At 43.3% G+C, this 18944-nt stretch overlaps 1 protein-coding gene across 5 annotated transcripts in view; it reads left to right on the top strand.

The window, feature by feature from the left end:
* LOC311440662 (uncharacterized protein) overlaps positions 1-18944 on the top strand; it is a 29285-nt gene that overhangs the window by 2069 nt on the left and 8272 nt on the right. For 2 of the 5 annotated variants that reach the window (XR_014695526.1, XR_014695529.1), the window contains exons 2-4: positions 1963-2252; positions 16505-16624; positions 18449-18870. Coding sequence is in view for 1 of the 5 variants with exons in the window: in XM_084527826.1 (XP_084383952.1) it covers positions 16505-16624 (120 nt within the window). In the remaining 4 variants the exon portion in view is untranslated. The remainder of the gene's footprint in view (positions 1-1962; positions 2253-16504; positions 16625-18448; positions 18871-18944) is intronic. The other 3 variants (XR_014695527.1, XM_084527826.1, XR_014695528.1) reach the window with 2 other exon arrangements.

Here is an 18944-nt window from a genome sequence, read left to right as displayed (position 1 = left end):
GCCCCTGTCTGGGCCTCCTCAGCACAGCCCGTCCGTGTGCCGTCCCTGCTCAGCCGATCGGCCTTCATCGCGTGGAAAAGCAGAGAAGCAAAAGTGGCTTTTATTTAATGCAGAAATAAGCAAATGAACTTTTTTTTTTTTTTTTTTTTTTTTTTTTCCTCAGAATTTATTACTTCCTGAGACGGACATTGCATGCCCATAGCAGCTGTCGGGCTGACCTCCCTTCCTCACACGTGCAGCCCCAGTTGCATGGTGGCAGGGGGAAGGGAGATTTGGAAGACATGGCTCTGTCCTGTGCGGATCCTGCTGAGTATGGCGCTGCAGCTGGGGGCCGAGGGGCTGCTGGGGGCTCTTGGCCCAGGGAGGCTCTGGTGTGCCTGCAGTTGCAGAGGGCTTCACAGGCCCCTACAGGAGAGCTGTGTCAGACTGGCATTTATCTTCACGTTCCCTTCCAGAGTTCATAAAATGCTAAATTTTGAAAGGGAGGTCCCCCTTGTGTATTTATGTCAGTGATTTGGGGTTTTAAAGAATTAATGCATAAAAAATGCACTGTAGGAACTGTATACTCCTATGTGTGAATAATGACTACATGGGAACACAGATAACAGCAGTTTTGCACTGAGATTGCTGCAGTTTACATGCTCTCTTCGGGAACGTGAAACGTTTTTAAATACTGGTGCATGTTAATGCATTGATTTCAGTCAGCCTCTTTTTTTGTCCCTTTTGGATATGTTCAACTTAACAGCTAGTATGTCTCATGTTTGCTCTAAGATATGCGTAGCAAATTAGGGAAATTAAAAAATGCATGCAAAAAAGTGGTGCCGTGCACTTCTATCAGGTTTGTTATTTATTAATAGACTCCAAATTTCATGCGATAACCTACGTTTTTTTTTTAACTTTGGCTCAATGGATAGTTTATGCCAATTACATGTAGTTTAACAGCTTTGAAATCTGTTTTTGCTTTTCTTACGCATGAAGACATGGGTGCTGTTTCAGGTTTTAATTAAACTCTACACTGACTTTAAAGATTCTATTGTCCTTTCATTTAAATAGGATTTTTGTTAGATCTTTAATGAGACCTCAGTGGGGTAATAAATCTAAGCAATTGTCCTTATTAGGAGTAGATTATCCTCAAGAGATGGAAAGTAACAGAAGTAAGTAAAACCATTTGTAGAGACTGAACTAAGCCTTCTTCCTAAACATTAAAAAGACTTGCAAATGACTTGCTTGGGTGCTCAAATTAAATTAAATTTTGTTTATTTTTCACATTTTCATGGTAGGCTATTTGCATTTACTTAAACTTTGAGTTTCGTTGAGCAAAATTTACTCCAGGGTAAGTATCCTTACTTTCAATAAACAAGCTGTAAATGAAACTCCATAACGTCCTGCAATTTCTTTTGTTTGTAACCCTTGCCACACTTGTACTTTATAGAACCCAATGACCTAGCCAGCGTATACTTGCTCTATCATACGTTCCACAGTAGATGAGTCTTGGATGGAGTATTAGTCTTGCATTTGTCCAACACTCCAGCCAAGTAGAATTGCAGAGTATGTACATGTAGCAGCATGCAGCTTGTCCAAAAGATCTCCTCAGGTGCTGGACTAAAACACCAAGTTCTTAGTCAGAGAAAAGTTGCCACAAAAGCAAGTTTGGCCTTTTGGAGTTTATGTGCTGCCAGGAGCTAAAGGGTATTTGACACAAATCGTTCTTTTTGTTTCATCTCTTTGCTTCACTTGAGGGTGTTCTCCATTCTGTAGGTGACCAGGTCTTGTTTTGTTCCTGATTTTAGTCATAGATTGGCTTCTGATATGATGTGGCCTCCTTCACACAGTCAAATCGTGAACTTCTGCCATACATTTAATTCTCAAATTCTCAGATTTGATACACACACTATTGTACAAATATTTTAAAGCATCCAGTTATTTAGAAGCTCTTTTTTTTTTTTTTTTATTTGGTGCCAGGCTCATGCCTAGGACTTTACCCAAAAAACAACAGGCAAAGGCAGAGCTCTTGTGCAGGGACATGCAGTAAGACATGTGACGTGAGAGAGGCTGAGTTGTTTTCACTAGCTTCAGCTCCTGAGCTGCTGCCCTCTGCAGAGCATGCTGCAGGAAGCCAGACTCCAGGGACACAGCCGCACGTGACCTGACCCACGTCCGCCTCCACCGGGAAGGAGCCCACAGCCCTGCTCACAGCAGATGAAGACAAACCTGTCTTGGTTGCTGCAGCTGCACCAGCTCTCAGCCACCAGGTACTTAACGTCCTGAAGCTCTCCTGCCCTTGGGCTGCTCTGTCCCTGTCCTGCAGGCCACTGTCCCATTAGAGCCAAGTACGGTGAGGCTCTGATCTGCTTCTGTTCCTGCCATTTTTCTCCACTCAGAGACTTCTCCTCAACCCTTCTAGTCTTCTAAGTGACATTGTAGCGATACTTTGTGGCAGAAAAATTATGATAGAGGAACATAGTCTATAAATATTAATTTCTAATTATACATTCGCTGCATATCATGGGCAAAACTGCAGTTTTTGATCAGCCTTCATCTGCTTTTCATATCACTCAAGTGGCAAAGAGTTTGGCACGGTGCCTAACAAGGGAGGTGGAAAATTTGGTGCAAAGTGAGCTTCTGTAGTTGTTCAGCATCATGGTTTCTCTGTGTTCTGATAGGAAACACAGAAAAACAGAAGGTGCTGATAGCAGATAAAGTCACCTGGTTGCTGCTCTGCTTTTGGCATAAAGCCGGGGGAAAGATGGTGGTGGGGAGGAAATGCACACCCTGGCTTTTAGGCTCAGATTGCAACTCTTCCTTCCTCCCTATGCAGTGCACGTTTGGAGAGTGGCAAACCTAGGTTGAGTCCTGCTGTTGATTTAACTTTTAATATGACATAGTGCAGATTATGAAGAGGCTGAGTGCTCTTGGCCTAGAGGCAGATTCTGGGTAAATTAAGAGATTCTCTGTCCTGTATCATGTGGTGATCAGAACTCGCATTTTAGCAAGGTCAACTTTGAGATTAAGCAACACTCTATGCCAGAAAAAATCCATGGAGCATAGTTTTGATTCAGACTCTCATCAGGATGTGGGATTTTCCCTTGGTTTTCACCAGCAGCAAGGCCAGGAGCTAACCTCAGCTCTACAAGGTGAAATTGAGAGGGCCCGGCTCTGCACGTTGCTAAGAGATATGTCTTCTGTTCCTCCTTCCCCCGGCCCCTCTTTCTGGGGACTACGCTATAGTCATAGGCAAGTGCTGGGACTTTCCCTGCAACATAAAGGTGATGATGTGCATAGAAGAAGTGCAAGGCTAGCTAAATGGACTTCCACTGCTTGCTGATGTGCATGATCAGACAGTTAAAAGGATCCCTGCTTGTCTTGCACTCTGGAGGAAAGTGTGTTGCTTTCCAATGCTGGCTACACACTGCAGCATCAAATGTGGCTCCTAGGTGCTATTTTTACATCGACCATGCAGTGAGCCAGCTGTGTTTTCCCCTGAACACAACCGCCTCCCCTGAGAGGGAGCAGGCTGCTCAGGTCTGGGGGTACCTGTGTGTCACAGGCGTGAAGAGCTGCCCTCCTTCTGCCCTCAGGCGCAAACCTGCTTTCACTCTGCCAGGCAGAGCAGAAAAGCTGAGGTCCAACACTGGGACATATCCCTGAGTGCCTGCAAGATAAAGGTGACGTGTATAAGAAATCCAGTTTGCTTCTCTAAGTGAGTAGATGAGATTTAGGTGGGAAAGTAATTGGAATGCTAAATGATTACTGCTAACGCTTACTAAGATGACAACAAATCTCCTTTATATTAATGTTCAACTTTTGAGACTAGATTGAATCTTACTTTATTAAAGAAGGTAGGAAGCCTAGAAGTAGCTCTTTAATCATCAACTGGAAAATACAATTTTGAAATCCATTATCCTAGAAATGCAATAATCAAACAGAGTAATAACTGATGTTAAATCTATTTTGAATATTACTTAATGTAATTCCCAGCTGGAAACAGAAGTTAATAGGATGGTTTCAGGTTCACTTGGACACCTTCTTGTCTATGTAGTTGCACATGGAAAAGAGGTTGATTGATATGTCTTTTCTGCTTGTATGATTGTCTCAGGAACTATGAAAGGCTTAAAAGTCATTGTGTGATACATGCATTTGCTCTTTATTCCTACAAAAGACTGATGGAATTTTATCAGTCTTATTTTACAAGCACAGCTCTGCCTATGCAGACCTCATGATGGGTACCCAGTGTTCTGCATCTTCATGAATCTTCAGAATTAGCCTGTTAGTCAGTCCTGATAGTGCTGAGCTGTCTCTCTTGGCACATCTTTGAGTATTTTGTTCAGCCTAGCTTTAAAAGTCCCAGATGAACTTTTTGGCAGCACATCATTCATCTTGGTGTCAGTGGTTTCTTGTGATATTCAAAGTGCAGTTTCCTTTCCTGTTTGCCATCCTGTTGCTCCTCCTTGTAGGTTTTGAGGTGGATCCAGCCCCATCTGTATGGGGGCCATCTTGTGAAAGGATCCAGTGGCACAGAAGTGTGGGCGCTTCTCCTGGCCCTTTCCCCGGTCAGCCTGTGCCTGGTATCATGGACATGTGTGTCCTATTACTCCCTGCAGTGTAAGGGGCTCCTGATTTTCCCAAATAATGTCACGTTTCCTTTCTCCTCCCCATGTTTTTCACCTTTCTTTCTCCATTTGTATAATGCATCTAGGCACTTGTTTTCAGCTTCTAATTTACTAGCACTGGTGAATTTCTCGCTCCCTCTGCAAATCATTAGAAAGAGGCTAAGTGGGACTGCTTACAAAAAAACCCTCCTGCATTCCCAAGATAGCCCACAGGCTGATGTGTAGCAGTACTAGTAGCTGTTTAGGAACTTTTAGATTTGTTTAGTTGTTTAACAGGTGCAAAACCAACTCTATATTGTAACCTGTTTGCCACTTCAGCGTGAGAATACAAGGAACACATAAATTCAAAAGTTGCAGGACTTGAGAGGACCTGTGCAGCCCTAGGGAAAGGGCAGTTTGCCATGCAAGCAAAATGAAAAAACAAAGGAACAAAATCCCACAAAACCAGTCTGTCCCCAGCCTGTGGGCAGGTGAGGGAAGCCCTTTCCTACCTCCCACTCCTGTTCTCTCTGCAGCCTGTTTCAACCCACCATCGTGCTCAGTGGCTGAAGAGCTGGCAGAAGTGGCTATGTGCCTGACATACCATCACATCACAAAAGGCTGGGCTGGTGTGTCTGTTGTGTAAGGTGAGAGGAGTTCTGCTCTTCCTTTGCCATTTTCCTGCAAGAAGCTGGGGTCCGTGTGATTGCTTCAATCCTCTAAAAATCTCTGTGTCTGATGCTGTCAAAAGGAGCAGTTGTGTGCTGTGGTGGGTTGCAGAGTTGGAGGAGGAACAAATCCAGCCTCATCGGGCTGGCCTGAATGCTGGTATTGACACGGAGGAGGGAGTCGTTGGGGCAGGAGGCGGGGGGAGTCGCGCTCACACAGACTGAGCAGTGTTGCCACAGTTTCAGTGGAGAATGAGGCTTCTGGTGCATTAGTCTCTCCCCAGTGCCTGCTTGTAGGATGTGGTTGATAATACTGTGTCTGTGAGGGCTGTCAGGCAATGCCCAGGGTAAATAGGTGCCCATGTTAAAGCAGCATGTGACTGACAGACCTATCCCTTCATTTTATTTGCATTCACAGCTGGAAATTTTCACCAGGAAAGCGCTTGTTGTCAGCCCTGTGCAAGACCAGTCAGGATCGTCTTGTAGTTGTGCCTCTGACTGGGTTAGGGGGTGGTCCTGGGCAGCAGCAGGGTTTCTGGAAGCACCCTGCAGGCTGTGTCTCCTGGCACAGATTCCCTGTGCCCATGGTCCTCCTTGCTTAAGTGCTGGAGGCAGCTCCCTGCTGCCACGACAATAGTTTTAACTCTTTGTTATCTAAAATTCAGACAGTGCCCAAGTGACACAGAGGTAGATAAACCACGGGCCCCTTTGTACAGTCACATCCTTTATGTGTGTACTGCTACTGGTATTAATTACGTTGTCTGCAATTCCCCCAGTGCAGATGGGAGTCAGGGAGTGTAAAGTGGACCTCAGGGGGCTGGTGGCAGCAGTGAATGTTTGAGGCTGGATAATGCCTGCTGGTGCTGGCTGAACTTGCTGTCAGGTAACTCTATAGATAATGTTTAGCTTCAGTCAACAGCAGGGTTGTAAACTGAAACGATATCTCAGTCCAGATTACTTTTTCTAGAGTGGATGATGCACAAGGAAGTTGAATTAAAGATTACCTTTGAGATGGGCTCAAGGCTTTTTACAAACCACATAGAACTTAAAAATATCAGATATTAACAAAGGAACCTATTTAAAATAATGGTAAGCTGCCATCTGCTGGTAAAAAAGAAATGCATGTAACAAACAAGCAGACTTTCGAAGTGATAAACAATTCTTTTGTATTTGACATGCTACAGTCAAATATATATGTGATATGGAAACTGCATATATTTATTTTACTGTTTTTCATCTCCATTTGCATTTTCATATAGAGTATGCTAAACAGATGCCTATAGCATAAGTAACCTTAACAACGAGCGCTGAAAACCAAAGACAATAAGAATAAAGAACGAAGACTAATAAAAGCAGATGAGTGATTGGGATGGTGACAGCCTCCAAATGTGTCCTATTTACATTGCTAATAAAGAATCACAAGCACTGCCTTTTTTGATCCCCCCTATAGACCCTCCCATATGACCAGAAATGTAGCACTGAGAAACATTTCCTGATTTCTTGTTTGATATTTTTTTGCGTATGTGTGGTTCCTTAGTCAAGCCTGTAAATAGGAAGCGGGTCTTTAATTGTTCCTGATTTAAGTAGGTCACCTCCGCCAATACACAAATCTCCCATCTTATAAGCCAGGTAGACTATTGAATGGATGTGGAAAATATTTATTACGCAAATATGACCAGAGAAAATAATTCTGCAAAGGACCGCTCCCAAATTGCATGGTGACTGACACAATCAGTCTTCATAAATCCCAAGTATGAGTGCACTGCAGGGAAGAGACCATCAGATTTCACGTTTGTATAGTGCCTACCAAGTACGTGTGGTGAGCTTGACTGGTTGCCCAAGGTGCTGCTGCTCTATAAATAGCGTTAACAGTGCAAATTACCTCCTGTGCAAACATCAGGCCACTTGGCTTTGTCATATACATGTAGTTTTCTGTCATGATTTGGGTTACTCCAAACATAACCTATTGTTTTAGCAAACTGACTTTGTCATAGGAAATGTTTAAAATGGGCAAAGAAAAAATAGGTCAGTTCTTCCTTTGAAATCAGAGAGCAGTGTGCATTTGTAATATTTCCCAGGTTTATTTCCTTGGGGCAGGTTTGGCAGGTAAGAGAAGAAGTTAAAGATTTATTTTTGGTGCTATGTACCAGATGTCATACCTGCTCTTCTGAGACAGTTGCTTTTATCTCCAGCAGTACCTGCTCTAGTAGCAATGAAAAAAGTGACTCGAATCCCATTTAAAACATGCAGTGTGCACTGTTCGCATGCCACTAAAGCAAAGGAAAAGCTTGTTTGGGAGAATCCAGGCAGAGTCTTTATGCGTCATCATAAAGCAAATATGTTTGCATCCCTCTCAGCAGTGTTTTTGCCTCTACAAAGAAGTGAGGAATTAATGTGCACAGATTGAGAGCTTGTGACTCCAGCACAGGCTGGAATTCTACAAAGAAGTCCAGTTTGAAGCTCTGTTGTATTTATGGGGAGTCCACATGCAGCTCATCTGGTAACTCCAGCTTGTTCTTTGTAAAGGACCTTTTCTAGGAATCTGTGGTGCTGTGTGTACTCCGTTCACTTGGTCTTAGACCCAGTGCGCTCAGCATCTTGCCTGATGAGGCCCTGCTTGGTGGCAGAGAAATATTAAGAATAAAGGGCCAAACCCTCATCTCAGGAAAAACACCTTGTCTTTTTTTTTTGGCTTTTAATCTGTGGAGGATCTAGCCTGTGGTGCATGGTCACAGGGGCCCTGTTTACTGAAGTGTTCCAATAGCAACGCAAAACAATCAAAGGGAAACAGAGCAGGGGAACAGCAGTGCCCGTGGATACCTGTTAACAGGCAGGAGCTGAAGCGCACAGTTGCCATCGAAGAGGCTACTGTCCTCTGCTTTGCTCTACAGCACTTCAGTCTCCCTGCTAACAGGACTCTGCCTTCCAGCTGAAGCATGACTGACAATTGAAATAACAGTGCCAGTTTATTCCAGGTATGCCACTGACCTGCATGACCTGTTGGAAGGATAAGGTAGAGGCAATCAAAGCAGCATGCTCCTGTAGCCTCTACAGGCTATAACAATGGAGACATTGGGAAACGAGCTGGTAGATTGTGAGGGGAAGAAATGAGGATGAGTGTTCACCCTTCCTTGCTAATATGCTAAATGAGTTCAGGGGGACTGAGATTTGACCCAACAATAGACTGAAGGTGAGTAAGAAATGAGGCCTCACCTCGAGTACTGTGTGCAGTTCTGGGCACCGCAGTATAAAAAGGACATGAAACTGTTGGAGAGTGTCCAGAGGAGGGCTACGAAGATGGTGAAAGGCCTGGAGGGGAAGACGTACGAAGAACGGCTGAGGTCACTGGGCCTGTTCAGCCTGGAGAAGAGGAGGCTGAGGGGAGACCTCATCACAGTCTACAACTTCCTCGTAAGGGGGTGTCGAGAGGCAGGAGACCTTTTCTCCATTAACACCAGTGACAGGACCCGCGGGAACGGGGTTAAGCTGAGGCAGGGGAAATTTAGGCTGGACGTCAGGAGGGGGTTCTTCACAGAGAGGGTGGTTGCACACTGGAACAGGCTCCCCAGGGAAGTGGTCACTGCACCGAGCCTGTCTGAATTTAAGAAGAGATTGGACTGTGCACTTAGTCACATGGTCTGAACTTTTGGGTAGACCTGTGCGGTGTCAAGAGTTGGACTTGATGATCCGTAAGGGTCCCTTCCAACTCAGGATATTCTATGATTCTATGATTCTATAAAAGGTAGAGCTGGTAGTTACTTCATTTCATGATAGAATCACCGTTCAAAAAGTCTCCTAAACCACGGAAGGCTGGAGCAGACAGGGGAAAAGAGTTGGGTTATGGTGATGAGGCAGTTATTGCTGATACATAAACTGGAGCAGTTCAGGTCTGTTTAACTGTTTACTGCCATATCCCATCTGTGTTTTCTAAGTTGCCTGCTGTGCGATGGGGCAGATTGTGGTAACAGCACAACTTGTTTCGCTGTTTCCTTTCTCTGTGTTTCTAGAGAATTAAGTACTGTGTCCCGCCTATGCTATGTTTAGGGTTAGGCAAAGGGTTTGCCATTCCTTTGGCCAACTTTTAATCCTGTTTCTTTTTCATACTACCACATTTGTACTAAGATGGAATGGATGGGTTAAGCAAAAATAAAGCTACTAGTGGTTTACCAAGGAGCAGAACCATTAGTGGCCAGATTCTAGCAAAGTGTAGTTCTCAAGGTGAATCAAGATTCTTGTCTGTACAAGGATTATTGTGTGGTGGACCCTTCTGGGTCCATCACATTTACTGTTTAAACCGCAGTTTACTGCTGTTTAGAAAGCAATAAAACATTCACTTTAAAAGTCAAGAAGTATGAAATAGACATTATTTCACTGGCACAGAGAAAGGGGAATGCAAAGAGAATCATGATGGCTAAACAGTTGTCAATTTTTGTGAATATAGTGACATTTGGAGTCCTCTGTTATTTATTTGAAATGAACAATGGAATAGGACGCATATACTACATGCTTGTCAAAGCCAGGCATAGCTATCAGCTAACGTGCTTATCAGTCAGACAGTGTATGTGGTGATATTTTGCTTTCACACTGTCTGCTGATTGGAATTGGGCCCACGAGGAAGCCAGGTGATTAATCTGCAAGGGTTTATTTTTTCTGAACTGTTAATGTCCTCTGTTTCAGAGCAACTGCCCATGGCTCATTAAGCAGGGAAGATCTGAATGCAACTGTGAAGGGCAGCACAGAAATATTCTCCACACGTCTCTTGTTTGACCCTTGGAGATTCGAAAAATAGTGTTGGAAAAAGTTTGTCCTATGCTGGGGCTGAACTGATGCTTTCTGAGAAGCAGCAGTACTGTTAGAAATATTTATGTATTTCAGTCAGTGGAGATAAAATCTAAAGTCACAAGGCTCTTGCAAGGTGGTGGTGGACACTTGGTACTAGCCCAGAAACACGCAGCTGCCACTTCAGCTGACCTGCTGTGAGAATCTTGCTCTTTTTAAGTCTGTTGCTCCTATTCTTTGGTGATTACATATCTCTCTTGCTGTGTTCTTTCCACCTGTACAGCTTGTGTACTCTGGCATTGAATGCTGAGAAAGCAAATGGGGCTGCTGAGTCCAACTGCCTCAAAAGAAATGCAACAGGGGAAGTAAATACATATTCTGAAGGACTTTGCAATATTGGATTCATCTTAAGGAGATCATCTTGAAGTTACTAGCCCTCATTTATAGTCTGTATTGTACCTGTTTGTGAAATTAATTTGCCTTCAACTGAAATATTTGAAAGTATGTTGGTTTAGGGAAACAATTTTTGTGATAATATGGTATTATATAAGCGTCAATTATTTTATTATCCCTAATAACTTTCTTGAGAAATAGGGTAGTGTTTCAATGCCGTTTTTACAGATGGGAAAAAAAAGAGTTTGTTGTAGAGATTTAGATCTACATACCCTCATGTCTGCTGTGTGTTTGGCCCTACTCGCTTTCACTCAAGTCTTTTCCTCACTGGAGTTCCCGGTCACGGAGTAGCTGTGCCCTGTGCAGCTCTTGGCACCTGTCTGATTTCATCCTGTGAGTGATTCCATGCCAAGAGGGTACCTCTGAAGATGGATTATAGTAGAAAAGGAGCGTTAAAGATGAATGAAGGACCATCTTCCTTCAACCTGCAAGGAAGACATGCTGAGCTCTCATTTTGAACTTGGGTCTCTGGGAACGGCACACAGCAGAACAGAGCACAGAGAGAGCAGATCAAGGCTCTGTGATTTCACACATGCCCTTTCAGACAGGGCAAGCAAAGACAGTAAGCCACTATTGGGAGCATGGAATAGAGTCGACAAATTCAAGGGCCCAACCTAATATTTTACTGGCTCCAGAACAGTTTGGGATCTCCTAAGGGGGCTCTCCTAAATATTATTAGATATTTACTCATAACCTGGTCTTCGACTGGGCTGCAGAGCTACAGTGTCTATGGGCAAGAATTGAAGATGCTCGTGGGAAGGGAAAGCAAGCAGGCTTCAAAGGTTTCTGGGCCTTGCTCTCTGAACCTCAGCTGGCTTTTTCTTTATTTTTTCTCCATTGCTTTTCTTTAAAGTTCTACTGTAAACAATTAGAGGAAATTTGGTGATAATACTGCCTGTGGAGACTAGGAAAGTAAGAATGCATTCTACATCACTGCTTCCCTTTGTCTTTTTTATCTTGTTTATCTTTGATCAGCTGCAGATGAAATAACCAGCTAACTGATTTCACATAAAGGGCTGCCACTCACGCTGACGAAACTCCCTGACACAGGAGTATGCTCTGTAGCAGGCTATCAGTATCCATTTCTTATTCCAATGCACTGACAGGTCACTCAGGGAGACTAAAAATTCTATTCTGGAGTGGAACAGAAAGTGCAATTTCAATTTTGTTTTGATTTGAAATTTTCCAGCTACCTATCAAGACCAAATCCTTGAACTATTTACTTAGAATAACTGAAATACCCCTATCTGAAATAGTGGATATGCAAGATTTAGCCATTAAAGAGTTGGGGTAAAATTAAAATCCCTTTCAATAATGACTAAAGTCAGAGAAAATCTTTCAAGAAAATTAAACACTTGATCAAAAAGAGAGAGGGTTATTGTTGAGAGCATAAAGATTAAACAGGAGAGTTGTCTCAGAGAATAACCATCAATGATAAGTAGCAGGCAGTTAATAATATTCCCTCAGGGATCTTCTTTTACTTATGTAGGTTTTTGGACAAATACAATATTATATTTTTTTTATAGTTGAAGCATGAGAGAGCTTTGTGCCATTCCAGAGTAGCAATATAACTTCAATGGAACAAGGATGACTGGAAAGGTGGGGAAGGGGGTGACCCAGGATCTGAAGCAGCGGGGAAACAGTGATCTCTCCAAACCTTCAAACCCCAGCTCTGAGACCTGCTCTCAGTCTCCCTTCTGTGCCCGTTTCATATCACAGCACTGTATCAGTGCTGAGATCTGGTATTGCCTCTTGTTACATAGCAGCTGAAAATGAGTGAGAGACCAAGCAGACTAAGGGTGTGACTCTGCGTTGTGATTAAGAGCTGGTTAAGAGCTCGAACATGCAAACGGTTGAATTGGCAGAATTGGAGGGATGGTAATCTGCAGCCAGGGGAAGGCACATTGCATATACAGGATGGGGGCCAGAGGCTTTGAAGAACATCTCAAGCCAGCTCTGCAGCTGGAGAAACTGTAACATGAAATAGCTGCCTTGATCTCTCATTTTTCTTCTCTTACTCTCTCCTCCTATGTAATTACAATTATAAATCTTTTTGTTCCTTAATCATCTTGTGGCCATTGCAAACATTTAAGAATTAATGCGGTTCTCACACTTGAAGCACGTGTTCTGCATGTCCCCTTGTGTCTCTCCATTTATTCATTTATCATGTACACACAAAATTCCTGTAAAATATTAATCTGAAATACAAATCTCTTTACATCCTAGGAGCACTTGCACATAGTAATGTTAGCGAGATTATTAATTCTGCATACACAGTCTGTGGACTGCACACAGGGCCAAATCTCTCTCAGCAACTGTGCTGAAATCAGTGAAAATTTCAGAAACATTATTTTAATATTACAAACAGTGAGTGGAAGGTGACAATTTCCTAGAATTGGGACATTTCTTTACAACACAAACAAGAATTTGAATCTTAGTTTTCAATTTTTCCTTCTAAGTATTCCTTTGTAAAAGAACTTATATACTGCTCTGTATTTCTATCCAATGGTTCCTAATAGGTTAGTACAGTCTGGAAACAAAGGGATTATTTTTTTTTTTAACAGTGCTTTAATCCATAAAGAATCTGAACATTTCTTTTGCCATTCCTCCTTTTCGGGAACACCAGGAGTAGCTACACTTCTGCAAGGCTGGTTGGGGCAGGTTGCCCTGGAAAGGGTGGAATGTGCTGGTGTAGATGGACCAAAAATAATTCTGTGAGGCTGGAGACAGCGTCATTTTCTCAGGGGTAACAAAGAGTGAAAACTGAGCTGGCGCTTGGTGTGCTGAAATCGCTGGAAGGATTCTCCTGGGGGGGCGCGGGGGGGAAGTTAGATCCCGCAGCTCTCTCCTGGCTGTCCCTGCCTTCTGCCAGGCGAGCCCTGGGGAGGCTCTGGGCCTAGGCTCCACTTCAAAGGAAGGAAAGGAGGAAAGGAGGGAAAGAAGTAAGGAGGGGGACAATTTTTTTCTAAGCCCAATGGTCTGCATTGGCATGCTTGGATCCTTCACCTGCCATAGGAATTTTAGACAAAAAGTCGCACCAACATTGAAAGGTGTGTTCTTCAGACTGCAACTGAATCCTGCCAGACACAAATCAGGACTGGGAAGGGGTTGCTTTTCTGCAGTGAATGCGGAGTCAATGGAGGTCTCCTAAAGGTGTCTACTCGGAGGGGCCCTGCAGCTGGAGCAGGAGCTCTCCTGCTGGGGACAGGAGGTGAGAGGCTAGTGCCAGAGGAGCAGGGCCCAGCTGCTGGGCACCGCCGCCCTGGGGGATTTGGGTCTCTTGGCAGGGAGCATGTAACGGGGCCCTGCTTGCTGCTGCAGGGTCTCATGATGCATTGTCTGTGCTGCAGTAAAAACAAACCTTTCTGGTTTCAAGAAGCAAAGGATTTTCAGTTTGACTTTATTTCTGTGCTGATATTCAAATTTTGGTGTCTGTAGTTTATGAAGAGTCAGTGCTTTACTATCTACAGGAACAACGCTGTTGATCCCTCCATCCTCAACTGCTAACTATAAAACATTCATTTGGCTATTCAGCTTTAAAAATACTGTCAATGAAGCGAGTGAGACAACATCGACAGCTGGAGTTAAGCACTTTCACGTGCTTTCTGAATCAGGGACCAAGTTGTTAGAAAGATCTTTCAGGACTGACTGGAGATCCATAAGAAATTGTCTTGAATTAACCAAGCCCTCACATTTCTCTTAATCATTACCTCTGTATCATCTTTTTTCTTTCACTTCCTTCTTATTCATGCTTAAACGAGAAACATCTGTTTCTATTTTTCACATTGTTCTGTTATGTGAGTAACGATATCAAACATCTTTTTTTTCTGCACTGTGAAAGAATAAATTAGTGTTAAGTTCTGTGAAGTGCTTTTAAAACACTAAAGCAAAACATCTGTTTCAGCTGCAGGTCATTAAGATGAAAAATCCTAGTCTGTGTGCAGTGCAAAACTGCCAAAAAAATGTCAGCCCAAGCACATTTTCTCACCTGTCTTTTACTATAACAATTGAAGGTGGCAAAAGGATGGTAAATCTTGTCTTCAGGTATGGAGCAGTTAAAAGTGCTAGCTGCTTTAATCAACAGAAATAGCTCGTGGTGACAAATCCTGGTCTGATATAGCAGTGCCCAGAGGTTGCCCCAGTGTTCATCTTGTAGACTTCAAGATGAGAGTCTCCTTGAGAGCCCTTTCAGCCAGGTGTGTTGTGCAGGACTGCCTAATGCTCTGTATGTGTTGGTGTCACTGAACTTCTGCTGAAAAGGCTCCCCCGACCCCCCTTAAGATCTGGAGGTTGTTTCCAGGGCAGGTGGCTAGAGTAAAGCTCAAACATGTTGGAGTTTAAGAATTGTTCGGACTGTGCACATAGTCACATGGTCTGAATTTTTGGGTTGACCTGTGTGGTGCCAGGAGTTGGACTTGATGATCCTTTTGGGTCCCTTCCAACTTGGGATATTCTATGATTCTATGATTCAATTGGCAAATCTACTGTGTTGGTGAACTGAGATGCTCTTTATGTGCCAAAGCCCAAATGTAGATGTCTGTGTGCCTTTGTTGATAATAATCTCCTTTGTAAAGCACTTTGAGGTCTAGAGATGAAACGGCAACAACTACCTTAGAGCTTGGATATTAATAAATAGAATAATGAATATTAGAAACAATGAGGGCATTCACCGAATTCTGTAGGAAGAGCCTGGTCTTTTGGGCAGGTCCTGGCAGGTAGGTGGTAGCTTACTCCCATAAGAGTCTGGGTCCACCCTCATTTCTCTCTGTCTTTAATTAAAAGCTCCAGATCCATTGCAAGTGTAAAGGAGATGTTCAGCATCTGTCAGGAATGGCCTCCAAAGCTGCATGGGGCTTTTCCAGCATTTTAAGAGGAAATACTTGTTTGTTCTTCTGATCTGCTAAGGTGGCAGCCTGTGCAGCCCTGAGCAATCCTATTGCACTGTGCTCATACATTCCCTGGAGCAAATGAATGAGATGGTTTGGGGTCTCTAGTGCATCTAGTGCCCTGTGCATTTTTTTGTAAAAGTGTACTGGCTCCCATTTCATTTAAACCCTGAGTTTTTGAGACAGGAGCCTGTATATACATTGCTGCACTGGATCTGTTCACCTGCAGCTTTCCCCACCCCCAGCACATGAGCATGATTTCCTTTTATGCACTGCTCTGTCACAGCTTGGCAACTTTCCCAAGACAGTCCATACCAGAAAGCAGAATATGGCTGCTGAGCAGCGTAGACAGAATAAATGCCTTATGTAACAAATTCATTTAAACACTAATTTAAACACTATGAAATGTTGAGACGTGAGACATAACTGAAAGCAAAACGCAGCCCTTAATCTCTAGCATAAATTGTTCTGTTTGCCCTCTCCATCATCAGCATCTAATAGCCACTGACTGTTTCCACTCACGTATCCATCTTTTTCAAGAAACTGCCTGCAGCAGAATTAACAAACAGCTTGGCAAGCGGTTTTAGGGGTAGGATTTTTATTTATTTATTTATTTTCTCCTAATTCTTTGTGATCCTCATGAGCACTTCCCTACTAATGTGCCTGTGGCATCATTAGGTGTTTAATGAGAGTGACGTCGCCTTAATAATATTACTTTTATAGCTCATTTTGTTTTGACAACTCTTTGGTTTTGTGGACGTTTGTAATGTGCAGACTTCTTCTCCCTACTCGTGACATCAGAATTTGTAGAAATATTTACCATGGAGGTATTACCATAAAACCTTAAATAATGAATTGTCAACCCAAATAATGAGTTGCCCCCCTACCTCTCAGGTATGGTCTGGACTACCTCCATTCATTATTTTTAAGTGCAATATGTGTTCAACACCACAGTAGTTTAATGACATCTGTTAATTACTTTAGCATATTTCTTTTGTTTAACTGAAACACCAGGAGTAGTCCAATAATGACCACGTCTCACATGGAGTAGTCCAATAATGACTACATCTCACATAGCAGTTAAGTGCAATTCTGCAGATGAACAATCCTTTTTGTTTTCTTTTCACAGCTCCGAAAGACCAGCACGGACTCCACAGGTTGTGGATCAGTCTTCTTTCTCTTCTTCCTCACATCTAGGAGCTCAATCATTTTATGTTGTGCTTGGACTGAACACAAGGCTGCTAAAATTGTAAGTCTTGGCTAGATGCATGTAATGTTATTTTACCCCCTGAATTTTGTCTGTGTATTGGCTGTGCTACATCCATTTCTTTACTCATTAAATTAAATGGATGCAATTTTGTGTACAAGCAAGAGCATAATTCTTACTTAGGAAAATGCCATGTTCATCTACCATGTCACATGGATGATCAGTGCTGAGCAGTGCATTTATTCAACAGCTGTCTCTATGCAAGGAAAATAGTGATATTTTTAAGAGACTAACTGATGCCCATTAAGTTCTCACTTTTATATTATCTTCCAAGTTATTTTATCTGGTTTAGGATGCTAGCATGTATTGTCTTACCGCCACAGCAACATAATAGATCTAATCCATTCTTCTCTGGTTGTGAGCATTTAAAACAACTGGGCTGCTGTTGTGAATTTAGCTTGCTTGCATCAGATAAGATGAGGGGAGTTACTGGGGCAAATGGCAGCAAAAGCAGTCTTGCTGCTTCCTTGCATAGCATGTCTCCTGCACAACAGTGAAGGGGAGCAAGATGCATGTCTTTGCAGTCCTGCTACTGCTTCCACCAGGCTGCAGCATCACTGCACAACCACCTGACCTGGGGCTGCCCCTGGCTGGTTGGATGCTGGAGGCCCTAGAGGTTCCTGCCTCTGTTCCCTGTGCGGTCACAGCTGGTGGTGCTGCACAGCCCCAGGAGCAGGCAATGCTAACAAAACTGTCATTGTATACATAGCTACTGTTTCAAATGTTCTTATCCTGGCTTCCAACATCTCTATTTTTATGTCCTTGTTTATATTTAATAGCAGTTACAGTGGATAACTGGCTTTATTTTGGAAACGTTGTCATTTCTCTTGCCAGTACTGAAGCCGTGAAGTTCTGAAACAAAGACATGCCTTTTTACTCTCTTTCTTCTGATAGGTTTTGTCATTTGGCAACTGTTGTTCTGTAGACTTCGCAGAATTTGAACAGGAGTCTGATCTCCTACAAAGTGACACACACACTTATTAGAATTCAGGAGCAGGTTTGGGGCCTTTTCTCTGATGCACCATGCTGGGTACCATGCATGAGAAATTAGAGCCTGTCTGTTATTATATGACCAAACAGCTGCAGGAACTTCTAGGGTTTTTAAATAGTAGTAGAATGATAATCAAAATAATATTCCTGTAAAACAAAGTGAAAAGAGGTCCAGGCTCTTCTTCTGCAAGTCTCCCAGGCCCAAAAGAGAAGGATTAAATCTGGACAAAATGAGCCCCTGTACACATGTAGTTCCATTGAAGTAAAATAAATAAATAAATGAATTGGATTCTTTCTACAAGCTCTTTCATGATAGTTCCTACTTATATAGTTTCTTCTTAGCCCATTGTAAAAAAAATAAAAAAAAATAATAATTGTAATTTCTAAATTAATATGGGATTTGAGATTTTTTTCACTCACTTCATCAAAGGCATGCTTTTGAAAATTGTATGACCTTTGGAAGAAAGGCTCACATGGTTAGGATGTGAGTTAATCACTCACAAGACATTTCCAAATAAGCAGTGGGAACTCCTCAAGCTGTTTAATTTTCCTGTTCCTACTGGGAAATGGAATTTGTTCATTCAGCTGCCCTGCAAGTGAAGTGTCCTCATCCGACTTGGAGCAGAAGAACTGGCAGGCACAGGGAGGCCAGCTAGCCAGCTACGACCTTCTGCCCAGTAGAAGTGCTCCTGTGCTGCCATTAAGGCTTTATTGCCTGTCCATTGTATGCCTTCTGGGGCTCCCTGAGAGTGTCCCAGCTAGGATGTTGGGGGGACATTCTTCAGAAACCTTCTCTGTTGCCCCCCTATCTCCCAGGTATGGTCTGGACTACCGCCACTCCTCAGTGCTTCTCCCTGGAGCACCCTCATATGTGTTCAACAGAGCCATATGGCCTGGCACCTGTACTGCAGCTCTGCACCTGCAAGCATGCCCTACCTGCTCAGACCTGCTTAGCACCATCTGCCCATGCAGCCCTCTTGTCTGCAGTGACATGTCCTCTGTGCCTCCCCCACCCAGCCTTCTCCACCTGGCCCTGGGCTACCACCTGCAAGCACTTTGGCCACCTCATAGACAGTCTTCCCCCACACTTAAGAAGCCACAGCTACAAGATGAGCTTTTCTTGCTTCTATTAACCCAGAAGAGGAGCAACAATGTTCTTTCCCAGAAGGAAGCGTGACCCCTTTCTCTGCATTGTCTGCAAAAAGGAGGGCACTACAGAGTCTGTTTCTGAAGCGTAGGTAAGGCCTGAGTAGGTTGTCCGAGAATTTACTGAGAGGCCACAGAGGTGCTGGCTATCCCAGGGAGGGTGAAG

This window comes from Aythya ferina (genome assembly GCF_964211825.1).
Source record: "Aythya ferina genome assembly, chromosome: 8".
Lineage (NCBI taxonomy): Eukaryota > Metazoa > Chordata > Aves > Anseriformes > Anatidae > Aythya > Aythya ferina.
The sequence above is the reverse complement of the archived record's forward strand: the minus strand, read 5'-3'. Positions and strand labels throughout refer to the sequence as shown.